Source organism: Rhinolophus sinicus, chromosome 1 (assembly GCF_057876585.1).
Source record: "Rhinolophus sinicus isolate RSI-liver-muscle chromosome 1, RSI-T2T, whole genome shotgun sequence".
Classification (NCBI taxonomy): Eukaryota; Metazoa; Chordata; class Mammalia; order Chiroptera; family Rhinolophidae; genus Rhinolophus; species Rhinolophus sinicus.
The window spans coordinates 212,907,121-212,931,827 of NC_142501.1; the positions used below are offsets into that span (position 1 = coordinate 212,907,121).

The 24,707-nt window shown below is 58.9% G+C and overlaps 1 protein-coding gene across 1 annotated transcript; it reads left to right on the forward strand.

Moving 5' to 3' along the window:
* The first annotated feature begins 3,206 nt into the window (after positions 1-3,206).
* CPZ (carboxypeptidase Z) lies at positions 3,207-23,930 on the forward strand. Its single transcript, XM_019711472.3, has 11 exons — positions 3,207-3,439; positions 7,677-7,709; positions 8,676-9,050; positions 11,455-11,667; positions 13,668-13,864; positions 14,395-14,556; positions 14,978-15,136; positions 17,790-17,925; positions 19,584-19,723; positions 22,663-22,762; positions 23,439-23,930. The coding sequence occupies exons 1-11, from the start codon at positions 3,358-3,360 to the stop codon at positions 23,804-23,806; spliced, it is 1,965 nt and encodes a 654-aa protein (XP_019567031.3). The 5' UTR covers positions 3,207-3,357; the 3' UTR covers positions 23,807-23,930.
* Positions 23,931-24,707: the final 777 nt, after the last annotated feature.

Consider the following 24,707-nt stretch of genomic DNA (forward strand, 5'->3'; position numbering starts at 1 on the left):
GGGCTGCGTGTGACGACAGTGTCTCTTCAGTGCCCAGCAGGGGCAGTGCTGAGCTGTGGTTGGAGAGCCCCCACGGATGAATTAAACACAGTATTCAGTGAGGTCAGCGCTGTGCCGGAGGAAGCGTGGGGAGGGGGCTCCTGGCGGGGTGGGGCCGCGGGGTTGGGGCTGCTCCCTTGATGCACCAAAGGACGAGCACGCAGATGTAGCCCACATGAACTTCCATTCTTTCTGCTTTAACCCGCACGACTCTGTTTACCTGATAGATCTATGACTCCCTGGCATTCTTCCCCCAGACCCCCCTGCCTGTACATACACCGATGTCCGCTCCTGCTAACCACGAAGACTTTAGGACATTAGGTTCTGGTCAGCGTCAAACTCACTTAATAAAGTCTCAGGTCTGTCAGCCATGACCAAGACACAATAACCACACTTCAAACTAGAATAAGGTTTGAGTCAAACAAAGCTAACACCTTGGCCCCAGTTACATTTCAGCTCCAGATTCATGAACGCAGAATGGACCCACGGGCCACATGCCCTGGAAACCGGACCGAGCAATGCCGTGACTGACACCTGAAGCCGTCCACCATCAACTGCCCCCACCTCGGTCCCAACCAATCAGTGGAGCCCGCGCCCCCAGTTAGTAACCGTGATTACTAACTTCTCCCTTATATAGCCCAGCCACTAGAGGCCATGGGGAGCCAGGTGTTCTGAGAGCAGTAGCTCACCTGTGTCTCGTGCTTGGCGCCAACTCCTTAAACCTTTACTTTCTTTGCTGCAACCTCCTGCTGTGTCTTATTGGGCTAGAGAGCTGGCAGGCAAGCTGAGCCTTTGAGTCCACGGTGACACCGGAAATGATCTCCAGGCTGGGGAGTGGATTCCGACCACCTGTGGGCCCCTGGCTGTGGTTCCACCCTCACTGTGGTTAGTCACTAGCGGAGGGTAGAGTCTGTGTTCTTTCCATGACATGTGCGGCTATTCCCCAAGCAGCCACTGTGGGCTCACCCCCCAGCCCGCTCTGGCCGCAGGCATCTGAACTCTTGCAGACTCAGGCTCCAGTGGCATCTGCTGGTTCACCTACCCCATCCCGACCACGCAGGTCTAGCTGTGTGCTGCCCCGACCCTCTTGGCCAGCGGTGTCCAAACTTTTTCCAACGTTTTTTACCAAGGGCCATATGCGGTGAAATACACAAACAGCCGGGCCACCCTCGAGGTGAAGTACGTATTGCCTCACCTGGTTTATTTAAGTAAACTAAATATATTTTTGGAATTTGCTGCGGGCCAATTAAAAATGGATTGTGGGCCGCAGTTGGCCCTCAGGCAGCAGTTTGGACACCCCTGCTCTTGGCCTAGTATCCAGTGGGCTGGCTGGAGGGGCCTGGGGATTCAGAGGGACAGGGAGGATTTACACACCTCTCGACCCTTGGGAAGTAGGTTAGCCCACCTGTGACTTGTCTCTGACAAACCATTTGGGGGGTGGGCTGTCTTGGCTAAGCAGCCTTACAAGAGAGGCTATTCCTTCCAACTTTATTGGGGAGGAAAAGGGTTAGTCCTGGAGGGGGTTACCAGGGCCCTTCTCTCTGGGTCTTTAAAAATAACAGTAGCTAACACTAACCCTTTTTCATCAAATCTAAAATATCACTGGTTGATTTAAAGCTGTATCATTTTATGCACACAGAAAGAAAAACAAACCTGAAAAGAGGGCTGTAATTGGCGGCATAAAGCTGGCCACCTGAGGGCTCAGAAGTAAACCTGCCCACAGGAGGGGACCGGTCCCCACTGGGCACATGGGGAAGGGAACGTGGGCCACCAGCTGGCTCTCGGGTCTGAATTCGCCTTCCCACGCGTAGGCCAGAGACCTCAAGCCAGTCAAAGGGCAGTGCCCCGAGACACTGGCTGCAGCCAGCACAGGGGCTTCTGGAAGGATGAGGCTGCAGTCCAGGTGTACAGAGGCAGTGTGGATGGAGCGCCAGACGCCCCAGACTCCAGGGCACTGAAATGGGCAACGGGATCCCACGAGGTGGAGCCAGGGAGGGACCCAAGCCCTTTTGCTGCATTTACTCCATAGCAGGTACTGTCACGGTCACCCCAGCCTCTGGGCTAAGCTGCTGGTCCAGAGTGCTAGGGCTGGACGTCTGGCTCCCCGCCGCCCAGCTCAGTTGGTAAGCGAAGGCCCATAAAGGCACATGGCTCCTAAAGATGGTCGGGCCGACGTGACACTGCTGGCCTGTGGACCCTGGTCGCTGGCTAACATTGTCCCCAGGGCTCAGGGCCTGAGCATAGAGGTGCACACTGGCTGGACTGCAGCTGTGGGGCGGTGAGAAGCGGCTGGCAGGCAGATGTGTGCACATCTGGATGGTAGGTCAGCACCTGCCCAGCTCCATGGAGGAAAAGGTTTCAAAGGTTTTGGCTGAACCCCAAAGCAGTCCTGGCTCTGGGGGGAGGAGAGAGGGGCTCTGGGCAGACGTGAGCTGGGGTCTACTTTTCCCTCACCTTGGGGCCAGGCATCCTGGGCCTCCCTCCTCCCAGCCCCTGCCCCCCACCCCCACCTCCTGCCCAGATGGCTCCCGGTGCCCCAGGCATGGGCGCAGGGGAGGGGAGGTATGTGGGAGGGGGCCCTCTCACTCCCTGGGGTGTGGACAGGTCACTGTGGAGGCAGGGGTGTCCGCGTGGGGCCGCCCAGGCCCCTCCACATTGCCTTTCCTTACTCATCTGAGGGTGAGGAGGGAGGGAGAAGCAGAGACTCACCCCGGTGAGCCTTGGGCCACCATCTGGACTTGCTATTGCTCTAATGCACTGAGCTGATGACCTGCCACATTTCCCTGACTGCTGGCTGGTGCAAGGCTCCCTGTGGGGAGCAAACCAAGCGGGCACTTCTCGCCATGGTGCACACGGGGGCTCAGAGGTGTACCTCGCCCAAGGCCACGGGTGCACCCACACCCCTGCACAGGGTGGGAGGTGGGGGGTGGGGCGCTCCTTCACTCCCCTCATGGGGACCGAGGCGCAGAGCCCGCTGACTTGGCCTGGCTCACGGCCAGCTGGGGTCGCAGCTGGCCCCAGTGCTGTCCAGGAATCGGGATTTTTAGGCAGGATCAGCCGCGGGGGTTTGGAGGTCAGCTCCCAGTCCCCTCAGGTAGAAGGCGGTAAACTGAGACCTCGGGGCCCACCCCTGGGGGCGGGACAATCCGCGGAAGGGCAGCCGGTCTGTCCTCCTCCCCTGCTCCCTGCGCGGTTCTGGCGCCGCCGCGCTGTAACCCGACTCCGCTTGTGGGGGGCGGGCGCCCGAGGAGTGCGCTGCGCCCCAGCCCCGCGGCCCGAGTGCCACATCACTGCGCCGGCCGCAGCCCGCCGCCCACTATGCTGCTGCCGCTCCTCGCCGCGCTGGCCGCCGCTGCTGCTGCCGCCTGGCCCGGGTGCCAGCCCGCCTGGGGCCCTGCGGGTAAGGCCGGGTCGCCCGTGCCCTGAGGGAGTTGGGGAGCGCCAGGGTTCCGGGATGTTTACCCCCGTGTGACCCAAGGTCCGAGAGAACGTCCCCGAGTGGGCGCCCTGTGACCTTGGATTGGTGGTCTGCCCAGGAGAGGGCAACAGGCTCTCTGAGCACGTCGAGGCTGGGACCTTAGGGCAGAGCGCACAGGCAGCTGAGGACAGTGGAGGGACCCTGTGCCCAGACGCGGCAGTTCTTCTCTGGTCAGGGCACAGTGTGTGGCCATCCTACAGGTGGGGTCCGAGGGAGCAGGTGCCAGGGCTTTGCATGGGGAGAGGCCATCCGAGGTCCCTGGTCCTTCCAGGAAGTGGGTGGCCTCTGGGCTGTAGCAAACTCTTGACCCCTCCCTCCCAACTCAGCTGTGATGTGAACAACGTCTCCGGAAGTGGGCGCAGAGGGCTTGGGAGGGGGTGCGGTCCCCAGAGAGGAGCTCCTGGATGGCTCTGGGACAGGGAGATGGGTGGGACCCAAGGAGCTTCCAGGGGTGTGCCCTGCCTGTGTGATCTCACCTGAGAGTGTCAGGTGTGTGGCAGTTGCCAGGGGTTGGGGTCCTGGCCCACCTCCCCTCCTGGAGTGGGCTTGTTTCCCTTCATATTTAAAGGTGGGCTTGGACCTAGTCTTCAGGGTCCTTATCAGCAACAGACATCTGTGCCCCTGGAGGGCGGGGGTCCCTTTGGGCAAAGAGTCTGGGGGTGTCAGATTCAGAACCTCTCCAGTGCCTGGGCTGGTGGATACCTGAGAACTTGCCACGCAGGCCAAGTGGATGTGCCGCGAGCAGCAGGTCCCCTCTGAAGTGCGATGTGGGCCTTTCCTTTTCTTCTCTCAGCCTGGACTTTCCCTTCCCTCTGGCTCTCCCCCTCCCCTCCTTTCTGCAGAAAAGCCCGGGCCAGGCAGGGTGTGTGTGTGCACACCGGTGTGCATGCAGGACGTGGATGGAACTTGCACAGAGTCACGGAGAGACCCTCCCTTGGACAAGTTCTGAGACCCTAGGAACCGTCTGGAATCATAGGCCTTTCCTCCAGGAAGTTTTCTCTGACCCACCTTCCCAGGGAGAAGTGCAGCCCCCTCCTCTGGACATGGGCAGCACAGGCCACCCATCCTCACCTCCCTCACTGGCTTTAGTCTCTGCTTCTAGAATGACTCCTTCCTCCAGACCCATCTTCCTTCCTTATGAGTGAGCTGCATGGAAACCCTTTTCCTGACCCCTGACGGGCTGGGCAGTTGGAGTCCAGGCTGCTAAATCCAAGGACTGTAGCCTGTCCCCATCTCACATGCCAGGGGCTCAGAGCCAGACTGGACCCTTCTGTCCCCTCTGTCTGGCCTGGTGGAGGTCTCTGGGTTTTTATGGGGAGCCTGGGGTCTGAGGTGACTTTCGTGTCCCTAGGGGCCAGGTGGGTCTGGGTTCAAATTCAGACTCCTATGCTGTGTGGCCGTGGGCAGATGGCGTGACTTCTCTGACCTCATTCAGTTTTCTCATCTATCATAAGTGACCCTGGCCAGAATGAACAACCAAGTCTGGTCTTTGAGACAGCCAGTCATAGGACAGTCTCCATGTCTGTTGAAGACATGCTGCCACCTTGTGGTGGAGAGGTGTAACGGTCACGTGTGGGCTGCTCAAACAGCCTTTGGACTCGGGACTTCCAATAGAAAGATGCCGGGGCCATGTATATAATTTTACATTTTCTCATAGCCACACTGAAGAGGTAATAAGAAACAAGTGAAGTTAACTTTAGTAACAAAATTTATTTAACCCAATATGTCCAAAATATTGGTGCAGGATTTTCCCCTCAATATAAAAATTATTAACTCTTTGTTTAGTGCTAAGTCTGAAATGTGGTTGTTTACACCTACAGCGTGTGTTGGTTTGGAGCATTTCACGTGCTCAATAGGGCTGGTAATCATCATACTGGATGGTGTGGCCAGAACAGCCGATTGCTCTCCTGTCCCCACCTCCAGCCCCTGGGCACACGCTGGGCCTTGCCTATTGTCATGGGTTGAATTGTGTCCCCCAAAATATGTTGAAGTCATGATCCCCAGTACCTGTGACTGTGACTTTATTGGGAAACAGCAACTGGGGGGGATGTGGCCACAAGCCAAGGATTGCTGGGAGCCTAGGAGCTGGAGAAGCAGGAGGGACCCCCGCCCCAGAGCCTTCAGAGGGGTGCGTCCCTGCCAGCACCCTGATTTCAGGTCCTGGCTCCAGAGCTGGGACAGAATCAATGTCTGTGTACCAATGTGTGGGGGCTTTCTTACGGGAGCCCCAGGAAACGAATCCGCCTGTCTCTCTGTCTTGCCCCTGGTGGCATCTGTGAAGCGCTGGTGACCAAGCCAGCAGATGCTGCCCCCTTTCCACCCCACTGAGCCCTGAGGGTCACATGGGTCACCCTTTATAGCCCAATGGCCCAGGTCCCGCTCACCAACCTCATCAGATCCTCCATCAACAGGGGGCGCTGCTGTCATCCCTGTTCTGCAGGTGAGGAAACCAGGCGCAGGGAGGCCTCATTTTCCCACCTGTGAATGTGGAGACTTGGAGCCATGTGACACCAGGAGGGATCTGCCCACTGCCACCGTCTGTTGCGTTAGGGCCGCTGCCCTGATGCCCAGGCACTTTAGGGAAATTATCCTCTTGTCTGTTGTTTTGCCCGACTGGTGCCAGCAGTTGGGACAGCCCGCAGTCCTTGGCGCATTGCCTTTGGGGTTTATAAAACAGTAGCAGTAATGACACGCGCTGTTCCTTATGGGACATCCACCCCGAGCCGGGCACTAAATGTGAGTCGTCTCGGAGAACCTTTACATTATTCCCACAAAGTGATTATAATGAACCCCAGATGAAATGGGGAAATGGAGGCACAGAGAATGATTCCAGGGTCTCCCTGCTGTGACGGGCACGGCTGGACAGAGGGCTGTGGGATCTGCTCTGCGCATCTTGTCTGCCCTCTGCTGACCCCAGGGCTCACACAGTGTTCTCTCATCACATTATTTGGACAAGGAGGGAGGGGGTCCCAGGGCGGCACGCGTGCTCCCACAGACAGTCTGCACTGTTCCATCCACGTATTTGTGTGGATCGTTTTGTCACCTGGTCACCAGTGATGAGGGCAGACACCGGAGTTATTGTACCAGTGCCTTGTGGCGAGAGGGTGCCTGGAAAGCCTTCCCCCCCCCCCCCCCCCGCGAGAGCTTTGGGAGTTGTCCCGCCCCCTGCGTCTCCCCCATGAGGGACTCATGTGTGCTCAGGCAGGTTTCCGTGACCCCCAGATCTTACGTTGAAATCCTAAAGCAGCTCCCACCCTTCCCGGACTTGGGATTCGGGCCTGGGTGAGGTTACAGATTAGAACACGATCCTCCCTCCCACGCCTCCTTATCTCTGCCCTCCCCCCGCCCACACACATACACCCACTTCTCATTTCCTGTGTCTGCTGTTCCCACCTCCAACCTGCCCTTCCCCTCCCAGGAGTCCTGCACCGGTGGCCGTTCCAGCTGAGCTTACATCTGGCGCCGACCTCTGTCTCTTGGAGTCTGTTCTTCCCTCTTGGTGCTTGCAGACTGGCTTCTGATAGGGCCTTGCAGGTGGCATTGGTCCGAGTTGGTGTCACTGTGGACACCCAGGGGTCTCGCTCTTGGGTTCACGTGTCTGGGCCTCCAGGAGGGCCCTTGATCCCCACAGTTTCAAGGGAAGTTTTGTGTGTTCTCTGCGAAGAGGGTCCCCAACTCGGGAAACAGAGGAATACCACACTTGCAGAGTGTTCTGGAGGGCAGGGAGCTGGTGCCCCGTGACTCAGGGGGGACTTCAAATAATGTGGGGTCAGAGGCAGTGGTGGGGTGCAGCCCCAGTACAGGCTCCGAGGGCTGCTTGTTAAATGTTTGGGCACGCTCTGAGAACTAGTCGCTCAACGCTGGAGGCTGGAACTTGGCCGTGGTGGGAGCGTGTGCAGCAAGGCAGTCAGCCCCGGGCTTCGGAGAGCCCACACCACTCTCTGGCTGTCTTGTCTTCGGCAAGTCCTGTGACCTTGGTGAGACCCAGTCCCCTTACCTGTGCAGTGAGGGAGAATGGCCACATGGACATCAGAGGGTTGCCATGAAGTGCAGGGCCAGCAGGGGGCTGGTGCCCGGCGGGCATCGGGGAGTGGGAGGCACCGTCAGATGGAGCGGCCACGTTTCGTGCACCCTGACAGTGCTGGCTTTCTCTTTCCAGGTGGCTGCCACAGGCCGTCAGCCTCAGACAGTGGTACGTACGTGGATGCCCTCGTTTTTTGTTTATAGGAGTTATGCACACCTTCCACGCCATCAGCACATTCGAGCTGAGCCCCTGAAGTGCACTTAGTAACGTGGCCCATTACCCAAACCCACGCTGCTTGTTAAGCAGCTGGAAATGAGACAGAACGAAAAAGGAAGGACCTTCCCTCAGCAGCATGGGCCTCCAGCCCGGCTGGCTCCAGCCCCTGCAGGGGCGTCCCTTCCCATCCTCCCGGCTGCTCGGCTGCCCCATCGCGGCCCGGAGATGGGCTCTAGGCACAGCGGTCTGAACTTGAAGAACACACAGGCCGCATTCACTCCTCACCCTCTGCACCCCTAGTCTCAGCCCTGTGTCCAGCACTTGCTGAGTCTCGGGCTGGGACAAGCCCCTCCCCCTCTGGGCCCTGGTGTCCTCCTTTGTAAACCCAGGAAGGCAGTGCTGGTCTCATGCATGGTTTTGAACATTATGTGGGAGCTGATCTATCTGAAGGGCTCAGAAACAGACATTTCTGCAAGTCTCTTCCTGCCAGACTTGGGCATCTGGTATATTCTAAATGGAGAGACTAGATTTGCTTTTCTTTAAAGAAAGGAGGAAATACTTTCCCAATACACAAGTCAGTGACGTGCCCTACGGTGAAAACCCTCAGTCAGGCTGGCTCTCCTGTTCCCATTTCACAGATGTGGGAGCTGAGACCCAGTGGCCGGGCCGGCTCACCCACTGGCGAGCATTGAAGGCCAGTCCCGGTCAGAAGCCCTCTCTGGTCCTCCCCCCAGCTCCTGCTTCCTCCAAAGTCGCCCTTGTCCTGGGCCTCTCCCTACCCAGACAGTGGGGGCCCCTCTCTCCAGGCCCTGACCCCGGTGGGTCTGCCTGCGAGGACCAGGCCCTCAGTATGCATCAGACAGATGACCGTGTGGGTCCTCGTGGGAGGGAGTGACCGGCTGCCCCCGCCTCCCCCAGCCACATGCGAGGACCTGCAGCTCAGGACATGCAGTGACGCCGCCTACAACCGGACGGCGTTCCCCACGGCCTTGGAGCACCGGTCCCGGGAGGCGGTGGAGTCCAGCTCCGAGTACATCCTGCTGAGTGTCCTGCACCACCTCCTGGAAGGCCAGTGCAACCCCGACCTGCGGCTGCTGGGCTGCGCCGTGGTAGCCCCGCGCTGCGAGGGCGGCCGTGTGCACAGGCCCTGCCAACACGTTTGCGAGGCCCTGCGGGAGGCCTGCCAGCCGGCCTTCGACGCCATCGACATGGCCTGGCCCTACTTCCTCGACTGCGGCCGCTACTTTGGGAGCGAGGAGGAAGGCTGCTACGATCCCCTGGAGAAGCTGCGAGGTAAGTGGGGGCTCTGGGGTGCAGTGGTGTGGAGCAGTCAGGTGACCCAAAGGAGTAGGAAAGTGCCTCCACCAGGGCGCCGGCGAGGAGACCGCATGCAGGCGCCAAGCTGGGACTGCAGACAGCGTAAGAGCATGACTGCCCCGGGGGCCGGGGCCTTGGCTGCAGCCCCCTCCAGAAAACTGCTATGCATGGCTGCTGTCCACGGGCTGTGCCTCCGTCTGCTATAGGGAGGGCATGGCCCCCAAGAGGGCTGCCAGGCAGAGCCTGCGATTGCCAATGGCCAGCCCTGAAAGACCACACATAGGCTACTGGCTGGTAGCCAGACCCCTCAAAGTAGGGTCCGTGGGCCTCATGGGCTCAAGGCAGCCGCAAAGGGGGCTACAGACGTACGGGCTTTGGTTCTTCGTGGACAAACCAGCGGAGGGGCAGTGGGCAGCCCTGGGTGGTGGTGAGCCACTCGTCTCGGGAGGTGTGCAAGAGGTCCTGGAGGGCTGGCTGCTCAGCAGTGGGCTGGGGATGGAGTGGAGCCAGGGAAAGCCCTACAGCGGCTGCTGTGCTCCCTGCTGGGTGAGAAGGAAAGGCTCTGCGAGGGCCGCAGCACCACCCGCGGCAGCCTGCCTAGGAGCTTTCTGCTGCAATGAGCGTTCTTCCTGTGTCGTCCCAGACAGCTGCCACAAGTGACACGTGGGCACTGGCTGCTTGGAGCCTGACCAAGGACCTCAGTGTTGTTTTATTTGATTTTAATGAATTTAAGCTTAAATGTGCACGTGTGACACTGGACAATGCAGGACAACGTCTGCTTCCGGCCTTTCTTGTACTCATATCATGAAACTAAGGGAGAGGTTCACAGGCTCTGCTGCCGAGTGCCACACATGTGGCTCTCATTTCAACCCCACAACTACCCTGAATATTAGTCACCATTGTACAGATGACAGAGTGGAGACTCGGAAGGCAAATGGCAGCAGGGTCATCAGCTGCAGCCTGGCAGAGCCGGTGTGAACAGGCTGACGGACACATTGATCTGTCCACTCCCCAAACAGCTAGTGAGCACCTGCTGCGTACATGGCTCGGGCTGCGACGTGGAGGGTGGCAGGGGAGGACACTCAGCTGCGTCTGTGCTGGCGGTTCTGCCACTCGCTGGCTGTGTGTGTGTGTGTGTGTGTGTGTGTGTGTGTGTGAGTGGGGGGGTGGAGGGGTGCCCCTCAGGGCGAATCGTGGAGCTGACTCAGGTGGGCCCCGTCTTCTCAGCGCTGTGTGGGGCATGGCGTCCGTGGCAGCACACTGCAGGCGGATAGGAGCCCTCTGCAGGGGCAGAGGCAGGAAGCGGGCAGGGCTGGGGCAGGGATGCAGATGGAGGAATCCGGACTCTGCCTGCCCTGGGAAAGCCTGTGGACTTGGCTTGAAAGAGGTTATTTTGGGCAACTCCGCCACCAAATTGCCGGTTCTGTCTGCTTTCTATCTCCTCAAAAACCAATTTTAGCAGAAGCAAAACCACAGGGTGAGTAAGACACTTAGGGAAAAGCATTAACTGCTAGGGTTCCTCCAGGAGCAGCCTGCAGGAACCTGCATGGGTCAATGCAGAGGGCAGGGGGCGGTGAGGTGGGCGGGGAGTGACCAGGACCGTCCAGCCAGAGCTTATGCTCCAGTGAGGGGGGTGGGAGAGCCAGCTGGCTGTGGGCTGTGCTGGAAAACATCTGTTCCCCACACCTGGAAGCCCATGAGTTTCTCCTAAGGAACCTTTTTTAAGTGGGTGAGGCTGCCCTCCCTACCCACTTCCCTTCCCCCCTCCCTCTCCCTTTTTCTCCCGCCCCGGACACACTTACTGTCCTGTTGGCGACAGCCCCAAACAGCTGATGTGCCCGGGCAGTGGAACGGTAGACTGTGGGAGCCTTTCGGAGCTGCTAGTGGCTGTCTCTGGGGTCTTGGGACCGTTTCCTGAGTGCACAAGGCAGATAGGGACCCATGTGCCACAGGAAACGTCAGGAGGCCACACGACAAACAGCGCTGTTCTCTGGGTTGTGGGGTCTGTAGGTCTCTCTCGTCCTTCCTAGTCTGCTGTTCTGCATTTTATAAAATTTCCAAGTACTCTTACCTGAATAACATTAGAAACTATGTTGCTTTGTACCTCTGTTGGGTGCCCTTATTAGCTGTTGATATTAAGTATTATAGAGGAAACTTTACTTTAAAACATAAACACAGATAGCCGGGGAGCCATCCCAGGGAAACACGTGGGTCCCGCCCTCCAAGTGGCCTCAGTGCAGTGGGGATGGGGGTGTGAGGGCCCATGAGCGGTCAGGGTCCCAGGCAGCAGCAGGGGAAGCAGGCGTGGGCAGACAGAGCAGCCCGTGGGTGGGCGGCAGGCGGTCAGAGGCCGACCCCAGCGCCCCCATTCTTCCCCCAGGAGGCCTGGACGTGGAGGAGGCACTGCCCTCAGGCGTGCCTCCCACCTTCATTCACTTCACTCACCACTCCTACGCCCAGATGGTGCGTGTGCTGAGGCGGACGGCCGCCCGCTGCTCCCACATTGCCAAGACCTACAGCATCGGGCGCAGCTTCGATGGCAAGGAGCTGCTGGTCATCGAGTTCTCGGGCCGCCCTGGCCAGCATGAGCTGAGTAAGCCACTGTCACTGTCCTACTGAGAGGCCTCTGGGAAAGGGCTCTGCACCTGCTTGGCCGTGGGGTGCATAAGCCAGGGTCCACGATCCTCATCAAAGACCCTGATGTTTGGGGGGCAGGGCGTGGACAGAGGCCTGGAGCTCTGCTTGGTGCGTGGCGGTGCACGGCCACAACCACAGACCATGTGGGAGCACTGAGAGGGAGGGGACACGGTCCCGGGAACGAGGACTGCACCAGTCAGGGAGGAGTGAAGCGAGGGCTGAATGATGGCTGTCGGACCCTGTGCATCTATAGGGAAAACATAGTCGCTTGTGCATTTTGTTGTTTTGCAACCTTGCCCTGGCAGCCGGACCCCAGCCAGGTCTGTCCGGTGCCCAGTCCCGGCCCTTTAAGCTGCTTGGTGAAGGTGGTATCACAGAGTTGTGAATAAAATTATTTTTCCACTGTAAAACTCATGTCCAGTGTAACTCGTATCAGGCTTAGTGGCCCTGTTTTGAGATGAGGGAGAGCCGCATGGAAAATGCCAGATTTTCTTGTCCCTTCAGAGCTGCGTTCTTGCAGAGGAAAGTCAGACTTCACTGCAGTCACAGTTCACTCCCCACCATGAATGAGAAAGGGCCACTCAGGCCAGGAGTGCAGCTGCTGAAAAATATTATTGTGGGCCTGAGTGTCAGACAGGCAGAAGCCGTGTGGGCCCTGGGGCTGGGGTGGGGGCTCTGGCCCCCAAATCCAAGGTTCTAGCAAGGACTCAGCCCCCTGGCTGGCAGCCTGTTTCTTGCCGGGCAAGGTGACCTTGAACTCCCCCACCTCCAGGGCACTGAGAGCGACAGGCACAGGTGCCCTGTGCAGGCCTCGCAGGGGGTCACGGAGGGAGGGGCCAGTCCTTCTTCAGCCTCATCGCTCAGCTCGCCTGTCCCTGTGCCCATGTGACTCAGCTGGGATCAACCTAGATGCAGGCCCCGGCCATTCACCCCTCATCCCTATAAGTTAACTGAAATGCACACCTCATCGGGGTCAAGTGACTCTGGTGCCTTTGCTAGGCCGGCCACACGCAGCCCTGTTTTTATCTTAGTGGCTTGGATATTATGAGTCCAAAGCCCTCTCCCCAGCCAGGGGTCAGAGGTCACCCAGCCTCCTCTCAGCCTCCACGGCCCACCCTACCTCCTCCCCTCCACCTTGTGCTGGGCTCTCAGCTGAAGACGGGAGCTCTGCCCTATTAGCATCGGCCTGGAGGTGTCCCCTCTGCATCTGAGGGGTGTCCCCTGTGTGGAGAGTCAAGGCAGGTGACTGTTGTGGAAACCCTCAGGGTCTTTTACACCTTCAAATGCTGTAGGGACACGGGGTTTTGCTCCCACAGATGTAAGTCTTTGGGCTGAGCACAGCCAGGGAGGGAGACACCATTTTCCAGATGAGCAAGGTGAGGCTCAGAGAGGAGAGCTGACTTGCCCAAAGTCACACAGCTAGTAAGGCTGCCAGGCTCCTGGTCTACTCTCCCACACTCCATCCATCCATCCATCATCCATCCATCCATCCATCCACCCACCATCTGCCCATCCATCATTCATTTATCCATCCATCTATTTGCCCACCATCTTCCTACTTTCTTTCTTTCCTTCCTTCCTTCCTTCCTTCCTGCCTTCCTTCCTTCTTTCCATCCATCCACGGGCCAGCTGCTTTCCCATCTAAGCACCAATGTACACCTTAACTTATTACACAAACATGAAGAGTTGCTACAACGAAATTTGCACAGTCCACTGATACCATATATTATCATTAATTAATATCCTGGATTTGTCACGCTACTAATTATGGCTAAACATGACAAATGAGTGCCACGAAAGTGATGCCCTCCAGGAGACCTCATTAGGCACAGAAATGCTGAGGCTAAAACAAGTACGAACAGGTCCCAGAACATCGGCCACCCCCACTGAGGGGGCGCTGAAGGCTGTGGGGAGCCCGGGGCACTAGATGACCCCCAGGTCACCATGTCCCCCCAGTGGAGCCCGAGGTGAAGCTCATCGGCAACATCCATGGCAACGAGGTGGCGGGACGGGAGATGCTCATCTACCTGGCCCAGTACCTGTGCTCCGAGTACCTGCTGGGCAACCCCCGCATTCAGCGCCTGCTCAATACCACCCGCGTCCACCTGCTGCCCTCCATGAACCCCGATGGCTATGAGGTGGCGGCCGCAGAGGTGAGCGCCGGAGGCCATGTGCGCTGCTGCCTCTGCCGCCCCCACTCACTCACTCGTTCGCTAGCAGTCAGGGAGGGTCTGGGTGCCCCCCATTCTAGGGGACGCGGATGCAGCAGGCATCAACACTGGCATGTCCTGACTGGGCAGGGAGGGGACAGGCGCTGATCACTGATGTGTCACAAAGGTGATACGCACCGTGGAGCAAAAAGAGTGTGCTAGCTGGAGGTTGGGAGCTCCCTGACCGGCAGGGGTGGGGGACGAGCAGTGTGTGAGGGGTGGGGGGCACTCCAGGCAGGGGGAGCAGGCAGTGCCAGGCCCTGAGGTTGCAGGTCAGCAAGGAGGCTGGCAGGAGGGGCCAGAGAGATGGCAGAGGAGGCCAAGGGCCGACGTGCTCCCAAGTTCATCACACAAAGCCAGAGAGAAACCACTGCCTCTGCCCCCAGCTCTCAGCCAGCCCTGCCGCTGCCCTCTGAAACAATCACAGCAGGTGTGCCCACAGACCCCTGCTTGGGGGTGGCCTGTGTTTTCAGGGTGCTGGCTACAATGGCTGGACAAGTGGAAGGCAGAACGCCCAGAACCTGGACCTGAATCGCAACTTCCCCGACCTGACCTCCGAGTTCTACCGCCTGGCGTCGTCCCGCGGGGCGCGCACCGACCACATCCCCATCCCGCAGCACTATTGGTGGGGTAAGGTAGGAGCCAGGAGCCGCTGCTGCCCACGCCCGCCCCAGGCTGGCCCCCGCCCACAGCTAGGCATCCATCTGGGGGCTCAGCTATTCCGGCCTCAGGTGTGGTGCCTCCCCAAGACAGGAAAGCCTGGCAGTTAAAGCCTTCCCCTCTAGCCTCAGTTTCCTGCCTGTGAAACAGGGATACCTCCTCACTGGGTGTTGGTAGAATTCAGGGAGCATGCATTGGAAACACCAAGAGCCTGGGAGGTGCTCAGGGAATGGATGCCCAGGAAGGCTGCCTGGAGGAAGTGACGTCCCTGCCAGGCAAGAAGAGAACTGCAGGCAGGAGGACTGGCACGTGTGAGAGCCCCGTGGTTGAGTGTTGGCCTGGGGTGGTCAGCGGGGCGTGCCCAGGGCTCAGGACCACCTCCCCCATCCGGAGCAGGTGGCCCCTGAGACGAAGGCAATAATGAAGTGGATGAGGACCACCCCCTTCATGCTCTCAGCCAGTCTGCACGGGGGCGACCTGGTGGTGTCCTATCCCTTTGACCTCTCCCAGGACCCCCACGAGGAGAAGATGTTTTCTCCCACGCCCGATGAGAAGGTGAGAGGTGGGTGCCGTGGTGGGGTGGCTTTGGTGGGTGCAGGGGAAGCGGTGGTGTGGGTGGTGCCCTTGGGCCTGGCCCAGTGTCAGTCCTGCTTTGAGCCCACAGAGTCGCTGAACCATTAAGAGCCTTCCAGACCCAGCCAAAGCCCCCTCCTCCAGGAAGCCTTCCAGCCCAGCTGGAAGCAGCCCCTCCCTCCTCTAGCTACACCCACCTGTCATCAGTGTCACTGTCTGGGAGCCTCTGGGCGGGGGTCACCCTGGCCGAATGTCCTCCCACCAGGCCACCTGGTGTTTTCTTTCCAAGTGAAGGGTGGGTTCTAGGAAATGCCAGCAGAGGGCAGTGCTGCAGCGCGCATGGCACCCGCCTGGCTGTGGGCTAGTCCATCCTTCCTGTGGGCCTTGGGGTTTGTTAAGGACCTGGCTCCCTGGGAGTTGGAGCGCAGTGGGGTCCGAGTGGGAATTCTGGCCCCCTCCTCGCCTGGGTCTGGAGGAGGTCCTGCTCCTCTCCAGGCCTCAGTTTCCCTCACTGCTCCTACCAGCAGGGGCTGAGACCTGTGATGATAACAGGACCCTCTGTAGCCCTATTCTCCCCTGAAGCCCTGACTGGGTCCCTCTCCATGCCCGATACTGGAGCTCACGCAGGCTCTTCTGGGAAGGGGGTGGGAGTGGAGCCCTTTCCATTTTATGGGTGAAAAACAGGCGAGGGAGGGGTGATCAGAGAGGCCCCCCACGCTCATGCCTGCTCTCACTGGCTCCTGCAGCCAGCACAGGCCTAGGGCCTGGAGGGGTGCCACGTTCTGTGCCCAGAGCTCAGTAAGTGACCACAGGGATAGCTGGGGCGTCTCCCGGGGGCCTGGCCCTGGTCCCTGGTGCTGGGCCAGGCCTAGGATCCCTGGGCACCAGGCTCAGCAGCTCTGAATCTCACAGGCAGGTATGTGAAGATGTCCCCAGGGAGGGATCCACCTCAGTGAGTCCCACAGAGTCAGAACACAGCGTCTTCCCCACCAGCCATCAATCCCCAATCGATAATCCTCAGCCCCACAGCCAGTAGTGGTCTCTGTGGAAACCAGGGTCCCAGGGGAGGTGCTGGGGGCGGAAGAGCAATGAGGGGCTGGCCAGGGTGTCCCGTCACCCCCTCAAACTGTGGGCAACAGCCAGCACCTCAGGGCAGCGTTCAAGGCCCCCAGGCCGGCCCAGCCCCCTGCTTCTCCTCACCTGTCCCCCCACACCTGCCCCTTCTGCCTGCTCCCCAGGAAACCTGCTCTGAGCTGGGATCCAGCTCAGTGCTGACCGCCAAAGCCAGCCCACACCCCAGGGTCACAGGTGGCAGGAGCTGGGACCCCGTGTCTGTGTATGTCTGCCTCCTCCTAGCAGCCCCCCGTGCCCCACCTTGTTTCATTTACAGCCATGGTCACACGTCTCTGGTCTCTGAGTCTTTCCCTCACCCACCTGTGCCGTTCTCTGGGCCGGAGTTGCTCCCCACGTCCTTGCCCTGTGCCCAGCCCCCAGCTTGGGCCTGTTCCCAGCCCGGCCTGCTGCTCATGTGCCCAGGGTTTGGGAGACTGACGGTGACTTTCCCTGCTCTCCTGAGGGCAGTGGGTCAGTGGGACCATAGGAAGGAGGTCCCAGGGCAGAGTGGAGAGAGGCTGGGTGGGGAGGGTGAGAGGTCTGGTCCAACTTCCTTCCCCCCACCCCCAGCTCCCCGCACCCAGGTCCTGCTTGCACACAGATGGTGGAGGGCCAGAGATGTGGGAACCTGGCAGAGTTCTAGAAGCAGCCCTGTCAGCACCTTCAGGCGGCAGCCCCTTTCTTTGTCCCCTGGCTGAAGGTGGTTGGTACTGCCCATGGCTCCCAGGTGGCAGGGGCTGCTGCCAGGATGGCAGTCCCTGATCTTCCTGCTCTGGTGCCTGAAGGGGTTGTATTTTGGGCGCTTGCTTTACGTCTGTGGGACTGAGTTGAAACTGCAGACTTATCCCTAAGAAACTGGGCCCATCTTTCCCCAAACCTCAGGGCCTGGGGTCTGAGTCTCCTCTTCCTCCACTAGGAGAGACCCTCTTTCTAGCTTGGAGCAGCTCCTAGTTACTGACTGACCCCTCCTCTTTGCTTACAGGGGCTCCCCTCCCCAGGGCACACTTCTCCCAGGGCGGAGGGGCCCAGACCAGCCAAATACAGATGTGCTCTCATCCATCTGACCCCTACTTGGGGACCCTCACTGGGGTCAGACCTGCCTGGGACATAGAGATGGCTGAGACCTGCCTGAGAGGGGGACCTGTGTGCCCTGAGTGGGGTGGGGCGTGCTGGCCACACCCACACATGGCCTGCCCCCAGGCTCCTGCCAGCAGCTTGCCTTCTGCCCAGCAGCAGGAAGTACTGTATAAGCCACGCCCTGCAACATCTGTAGGAAAGCCCACATTCTAGCCAGGTGTGCAGGAGCTCAGAGATGCACCAAGTACCCACTGCAAGTGCTCTGAGCTTGGCTGTCCCACGTCGGGGCCTTTGCAAGTGCTGTGCCTTCTGTGTGGAACCGGTCTCTTATCTGTGCTGCAGGGTCTGTTGTGAGGCCCCTCCCGCAGGAGGCCCCTCCATTGTCCTGAGCTCTGAGGGCCTCTGGTCTTGGCCTGGGGAAACCTCTTTTTGGTCTCCTTTCCAGATGTTCCAGTTGCTGGCCAGGGCCTATGCCGATGTCCACCCCATGATGATGGACAGGTCGGAGAACAGGTGTGGGGGTAACTTCCTGAAGAGGGGCAGCATCATCAATGGGGCCGACTGGTACAGCTTCACTGGAGGTGCGGCCCTGGGTGCTGGGTCGGGGGAGGGCTGAGGGGGGAGGGGGAGGGGAGGACTGGGCAGGGGGAGGGCTGGGGTGGGAGAGGGGAGCAGGTGGGACTTGGTACCTCGTCTAGCAGCTTTTGCTGGTAACTGGATTCTAGAACCTTGGAGAGCAGCAAAGACACATCCTGGTGGGGAAACTTCTGCTGGGGCTGGTGCCTGTGGGGCTTCCGTGGCGTTAGTCCTAGTTTCTGTCCTGTTGAGGGTCATCTGTGCTGTGCTGGAAGTACAGGACCTGGGATACCCCGCTGCCATTTCTGTCGCCTGTGTAATGGATACGTCCGTTTCGTGATTCCACCTGTGACCAGTTCATTTTTGTCTTTAGGGGTGAGGTAGGGATGCTGGTGGAATACAGGACCTCCAGTTAAATTTGAATTTTAGAGAAATAATGAAGAATTTTGTGGCACTGTATAAGTATGTCCCACGTATTACAGGGGACATATTAACCCTAAAACTTTGTCTTTTGTTCCTCTGAAATTCAACTTGAACGGGGTGACCCGCGGTTTTGTTTGCTAAAGCTGTGCTAGGTGCACACTGGGCACAGAGCAGAGCTGAGCGCACGGGCCCCCTGTGCCTTAAGGGGCTCCCACTGGGCTTGGCCCACACACCCTGGGTTCCGCCTGCCACCCCTGCATGCCTGCATGGCACTTGCTATTTGTGTTGTTTGGCAGATGAGGGAATTGGGTTTCGCAGGTCCACACCACAGGTGGCAGAGCTGGGACTCTCATGCAAACCTGTCCTCCCTCCTCCTGCGTTGGCAGAGAGGGCGCCCCTTGGGCTCCTGTTCCAAAGCCAGCTCACTCCTGCTACCCCACCGGGAATGTGCGGTCTTTTCAGGGCAGGGGATGGGAGCAAAGCAGTTTGTCTCCCTCCCCGAACCCAGGCTCGAGGGTTCCCTGACTCCTAGGGGAAAGGGTCTCTCACAGCTACGGAAGGCATGGGGCCAGTGGCCAGGCCAGAAGGGCCAGAGGGATGGAGTATGGCCGCACTGCGGGCTATGAATGTTAAGTCACTAACAGTGGCCGCTGAGTACCGGGGCTCAGAGGACCACCTGACTTCCTAAGGGCACAGGGTCTCCCAGCTGTTCCCAACACAGGGCTGCTCCACCTGCTGATCAGGAAACTCCAAAGGCAGATGGGGAAGAGGCCGGTGGGACAGCCATCAGCCCAACTTGCTTCTAAGCCTCTCTCTACCATTCCACTGGCTGGCTGTCCAGCCTGCTAAGCAGTGTCCTCCCTGGAGATGGAGGTGACAGGACCTTCCTCTCTAGGCTGTTTTCAGGACCGTCCAGATAAAGGACATTATTATCACTGGGGACCAGGCCAGGGGAGGGCCGGCCGCCTGGACCCCAGGGGGGCGTGTGATGGCCACGGGCTGTTGCCGGCCTCCCTACTGGAAGGGGCTGACCCACTGAGGGGCTGCAGAGGATGGTGGGTGAACCCTCAGGCACCAAACCACCTGGGTTCACAGTAACCTCCGCTCCTTCCCCTGGGGACCTTGAGTGAGAGCTGTAAACACCCCGTGCCCCGTCTTTGGAGTGGGGATAGTGACAACGCCAGCCGCTGGCACCAGCTTCAGTGGCGGAGGCGGACGTGACATGCGCCCCTTGCTGCAGGCATGTCAGACTTCAACTACCTGCACAGCAACTGTTTCGAGATCACGGTGGAGCTGGGCTGTGTCAAGTTCCCGCCGGAGGAGGCGCTCTACACGCTCTGGCAGCACAACAAGGAGCCGCTCTTGACCTTCATGGAGATGGTGAGCCCTGGCGCCTGGGGTAGGGAGGGGCGGCCTCGGGCATGAGGTGGCCCCTCGACCTCGTCGTCTGGGGCCCCGTGCATTTAGTTATATTTCAACTGTTTCTTAGTTGACCACTCATCCATTCATGACTGAAGCCTCTCTGGCCACCGCTCCCCCCACAGGCCGTGCCCTGCGGGGATGCTGGGGTCCCCATGAGGCATACGTCAGGGTCCTGGTTATATCAAGGGTCTCAGGGCCGCCCTGGGGAAGCACCTGATCCAGCCTCGGAGGCCACGGGGCTTCCAGGAAGAGGCAGCACCTGGGCTGTGTCTTGAAAGAGTAGGGAAAGGTGATGGGACAAGGAGAGCTCGGGCAGAGGGAGTGGTGTGAGGGTCCCAGTGGCCGTGGGATTGGGTGGGCACTAGACAGGATGCGGCCTGGTGGTGATGTCTCTAAGCTGCAGGGTATCCCTGCGGTCCAGGGCCTTGGGCACGTCTGCCCCTTGGACTTGCACAGCAGGGCACAGGCTGGTGGGGGAGGGGTGGGGCAGCTGGGCGGAGGGGTAACTGCTGCCATGGGGCTGAGGACACCCAGAAATAGTTGTGTGGGCAGTGAGCTGGAGCCTCAGAGAACGTGTCTGAAATGACGCCTCACTGGACTTAGAGACCCAAGTCTCCCAGGGGTTTGGTGACTGAGCAGGGAGTAGATGCCAGCTGTCCCGCCACCTCTCCCAGCCCTGCCCTACACCTCAGTGTCCCCAGCATGGCTCACAGCCGAGGGATGTCATGGGTCCTCAGTACGGCCACGTGCATGAGAGGAATACAGGAAGTGAAAATGAAAGATAACAGTGATTTACAGAAGCCTCTGCTATATTTTATTTCAAGCATTTTCAAGTCACACAAATTGCATTTTGTCAGAATGTCCCAGTACGAAGCAGGCTCTAAGAGAGAAACAGACTTGCCCAGAGGCAATCATGAGGGGGTTGTAAGTGCACAGCACTTTACAGTTGGAACCCCCCAAATATGGCATCAAATCCTGACACTAGTCCTGGGTGGTTGACAGCCTGCTCCATTTTATAGACCAAAGGACAGTTGTGCCTGGAAAGGACAGTGCTGGTCCGGGTCACTAGGCCATGCCCTGGCTCCTGTTCCCGCCTCTCCATGACAGTGGCACCTCCATAGGAGGAGACAGAGTGACGAGGCCTGTCCATTGTCACCCAGCGACTGCCCAGAGCTGGAACTCAGATCTGCCTGCCCCAAACCCCACTCCTGTACACGAACCCCCTCCTTTCTAGAAAGATCAGGAACCAACCTCCAGGCAGAGCCTCCCGAGTCGGCAGCTACAGCAACAGGAACAGCAAAGATAATAACTGCATGTCATGAGCGTTTGTGTTCCTCTTTTATGGCTGTGCCAGCGACCTCTTGCTGCATGAGGCAAGTCCTGATTCAATAATGGCTCCAGGCCAGACCCCGCATTCATTCCGTTTTACGGCTGTCTGGTGAAAATGAGTTTTAAGGAGCTTTAAATGGAGCTGGGATCACTCCGAGGATATTGTATGTGAAGTCTCGGGATATGAAGATTTAATAGCGCGCGGCCGGGCACGGCCGCCCCCAGGGCTGACCCCCCAGAAAGCCGGCCGGGCGTTCTGATAAGGATCAGGCCTGTCGTGGCCCATTGAGGCCTTTTTCACGGTGATCCGGACCAGGCCTTGGGGGGTGTCGCCATCTCCCTGAGTCGGGAGCGGGAGGGGGATGTGTGCCATCTCTCCTTCCTGTGGTGGAGCTCCATGTCCTCAGCCTGAGAGCAAGGACAAAACAAAATCTGGCCGGTGCAAGCTGGCATTAAATGAGGTCCCACTATGTGTCCGGCCTCTGCTCTCAGGTTGGGGGAAGGGCAGTCAGTGACATCACAGTTAGGTCAGGGCTGGGAGGGTGGAAGCCCAGGACTGTGGGACCCCCGAGGAGGCCCCTGATGTGGCGATCATCAGGGAGGGCTTCCTGGAGGAAGAGGACTGCGACGTGCGTCTCATAGTGGGAGAGGTGAGGGGGATGAGGAGGTGTTGGGGCGACACTGGAGGTGGACGTGGCAGCCTCCAGGGAGAGACCGGCCTCACTGGGCTGAGTTTCCCCTTCCCCCCAATCATCCTGGCATTGTTTGCCGTGACCTGTGGACCCAAGCTGTTGGGTGGTTTGGCTTGTCTATTGCTGAGTTTTTAATAAGACATGTGAGTAGGATCAGGCAGTCCTGGGAGGAGCTTTCCTTTGGGAAGTACAGTGTCCGAGTCTAGCCCAGGGATGGGTGCAGAAGCTGCAGGCGTGTGTTCAGGACCAGTTCATAATTAATAAGCCGGAGGCAGGCCCAGTGGCCCAGCCATGGCGCGGTCCATGCATGGATTACTATTCTCTAGCAGCACCCTGGCAAGCATTGTGACCCCGCTTTACAGATGGGGCGACCATGCTGAGATGCGAGGTAGCTTGCCCAAGGTCAGAGAGGGCATTGGTGCCACGGCCAGGGCTCCACCCCCTGGCCTGTGCCCTCCCCATGGCCCACACTGCCTTTGGGACCCCGACTCAGAAGCAACCTGCTCTGGTTATGAAGGTGGGGGTGGGGGACACTCAGGTGTGTTAGAAGGTAGGCATGAAGGGGTTTTCTGCTCAGCGCTCATGGCCCAGGAGATGTTAGCCAGACCCTCAAGCAGTACTGGCGGTCATTTACAAACCTGTAACGGGGTTGATTGCCGGATGGGGGACCCCAGAGATGCTCACCTGCATTTCCCAGATGAGGAAACTGAGACCAAGAGAGGGGAATCACTTACTCAGGATGGCAAGGCACATGGTAGGCTCAGCCACCTGGAGACCCGTGGCTCCGAGGAGAGACATGTAGGGACTGGCTGGGGCAGCCGTCGGGCTCTCTGGAGGGCACGTGCCACATCTGCGCCCTCGTGCTTCGTCCCCCAGGCGCACCGGGGCATCAAAGGAGTGGTGATGGACAAATTTGGCAAGCCGGTCAAAAACGCCCGGATCTCAGTCAAGGGGATCCGTCATGACATCACCACAGGTGAGCTCCTTCCTGGGCCTGTGTCCTGGCTGCCAGTACCGCAAGCACTCGCGGTGTCCCCACGCTCCTCGAGGTGGCTTCATTCATCCTCTTCAGCCTGGTTGGGAGGGCGGGAACCTGGGGCTGCGTCTCCTCAAGCTGTGTCTCCTGCAGCATCTGGCCCAGGGGACAGTGTGCTCGGCTCTAGTGATGATCAATGCCTACTCCATGTTCATCAAGAAATAACTGTGCTGGGAAGAAGCCTCCTTCTGAAAGATTACAGGAGGGAGTCGCCTCCAGTCCATGTGTGTTCATGTCCCAGAGTTTATATTCCACTGATGAGTTGGTGTGTCCAGTGTGGACTCTGGCTGCCCTTCCTTGGGGATTTCACAACTGATCTGAAAATGACAATACCTTGTGATGTGGTTACCTGGTCCAGAGGAGAGAGGGATGAAGGATGGGGATCGTCTGTGAAGGCTTCAGAGAGGAGGTGGTGCCTGCACAGGGCTTTGAGGCATGAATAGGAGTTTGATAGAGGGAGGAGATGGGATGGACATTCCAGGCCAGTGCAGAGGCAAGTGTAAATTTGGAGTCTATCTGCCCTCCAGGCTAACACCCACTCTGTCTCCCTTTACCCATCGTCTCAAGGTTGACTCTAAGCGAGATCTGAGAATCATTTTATTCTGTTTGTCCACAGCCCCAGATGGGGACTATTGGAGACTACTGCCCCCAGGGTCCCACATCGTCATTGCTCAAGCACCCGGCTACTCCAAGGTCATCAAGAAAGTCACCATCCCTGCCCGGATGAAGAGGGCTGGCCGCGTGGACTTTATTCTCCAGCCTCTGGGGACTGGACCCAAGAGGTTCCTTCAGGGGCCACAGAGAAACAGTCCTGGGCTCCGAGACACGCCAAGAGGGGCCGGCCCATACAGGGAGCCAGAGGAACCCGGCCAGGAGCCCTTCAGGGCACGGAGGCAACCAGGGGCCGGCAGGAGCAAGCCCTGGTGGTGGTCCTACTTCACGTCACTGAACCAGCACAAGCCACGCTGGCTGCTCAAGTACTAGGTGCCACCGCCCGTGTGTGACACAGGCCCAGCCCACCTCTGGCCCAGCATTCCTGGCTCTTGATTTTGTCTTCCAAAGACATCCCATAAAGCTCTTTCTGTTTAATTAAAGTGTTTTTATTCTCCCCTGTCGTGATGAGAGGCTCTGTGTGGGAGGCGTCTGCTGGGAGATGACTCGAACCCCTGTTCAGTGAGGGCCACCCTGGCCTCACCCACCTGATGGCCCTGGGTCAAAGGCTCCTGCCGTCCTACTAGCGGCCACTAATGGCGCTGCCATTCAAACCCATCTGTGCATGGTCCTTAAAGTGAGAGGAGCCCTCTACTTTACAGCAGGGAAACTGAGGCTGGGTGGGGGCACGTGACATGCCCAGGGCCACCCCTGGAGAGGGTGGTGCAGGGCTGAGCAAGGGGCTGAGACTCTGGGTCCTGCAGCTGGAGAGTGTGTGTCTGGGAATATAGGGAGGAAGGATGCAAAAGAGAAAGGTCACGGCACCGGGCTGGGAGAAGGGGGGTTGGGCAGCAGGGGACCCCCTCAGAGTCAAGGCCTCAAGGTGGGGGAGCATCGCCCAAGGGTCACACTTGGAGGCTCCCGGGCTTCTGTGGGGCTGATTCTTCCCCTTCCTCATCCTTATGAAGCTCTCCTCTCAGGTTCAGGGACACGCCAAGACCCCAAGCTCCCCTCCTGGTTCACCACTCTCATAGGCAGGTCTGTCAGTCCTGGGATCTGTCAGGCAGGGAGTTACGCAGCCTGTCAGAGAATGCTGGCAAAGAAGGTGTACTAGTCAGCTAGGGCTGCGTAACAAGTACCACAGACTGGGAGGCTTAAACTACAGAAATCTGTCGTCTCACAGTTGTGGGGGCTGGAGGTCTGACAGCAAGGTGAGGGCAGGTTGGTTCCTTCT

Coding starts and splice junctions, on each gene's coding strand:
- CPZ (XM_019711472.3), top strand. CDS start 3,358: ATGCTGCTGCCGCTCCTCGCCGCGCTGGCCGCCGCTGCTGCTGCCGCC. Junction 14,557..14,977: donor AGCACTATTGGTGGGGTAAG/GTAGGAGCCAGG, acceptor CATCCGGAGCAG/GTGGCCCCTGAGACGAAGGC. Junction 17,926..19,583: donor CTGGTACAGCTTCACTGGAG/GTGCGGCCCTGG, acceptor CCCTTGCTGCAG/GCATGTCAGACTTCAACTAC.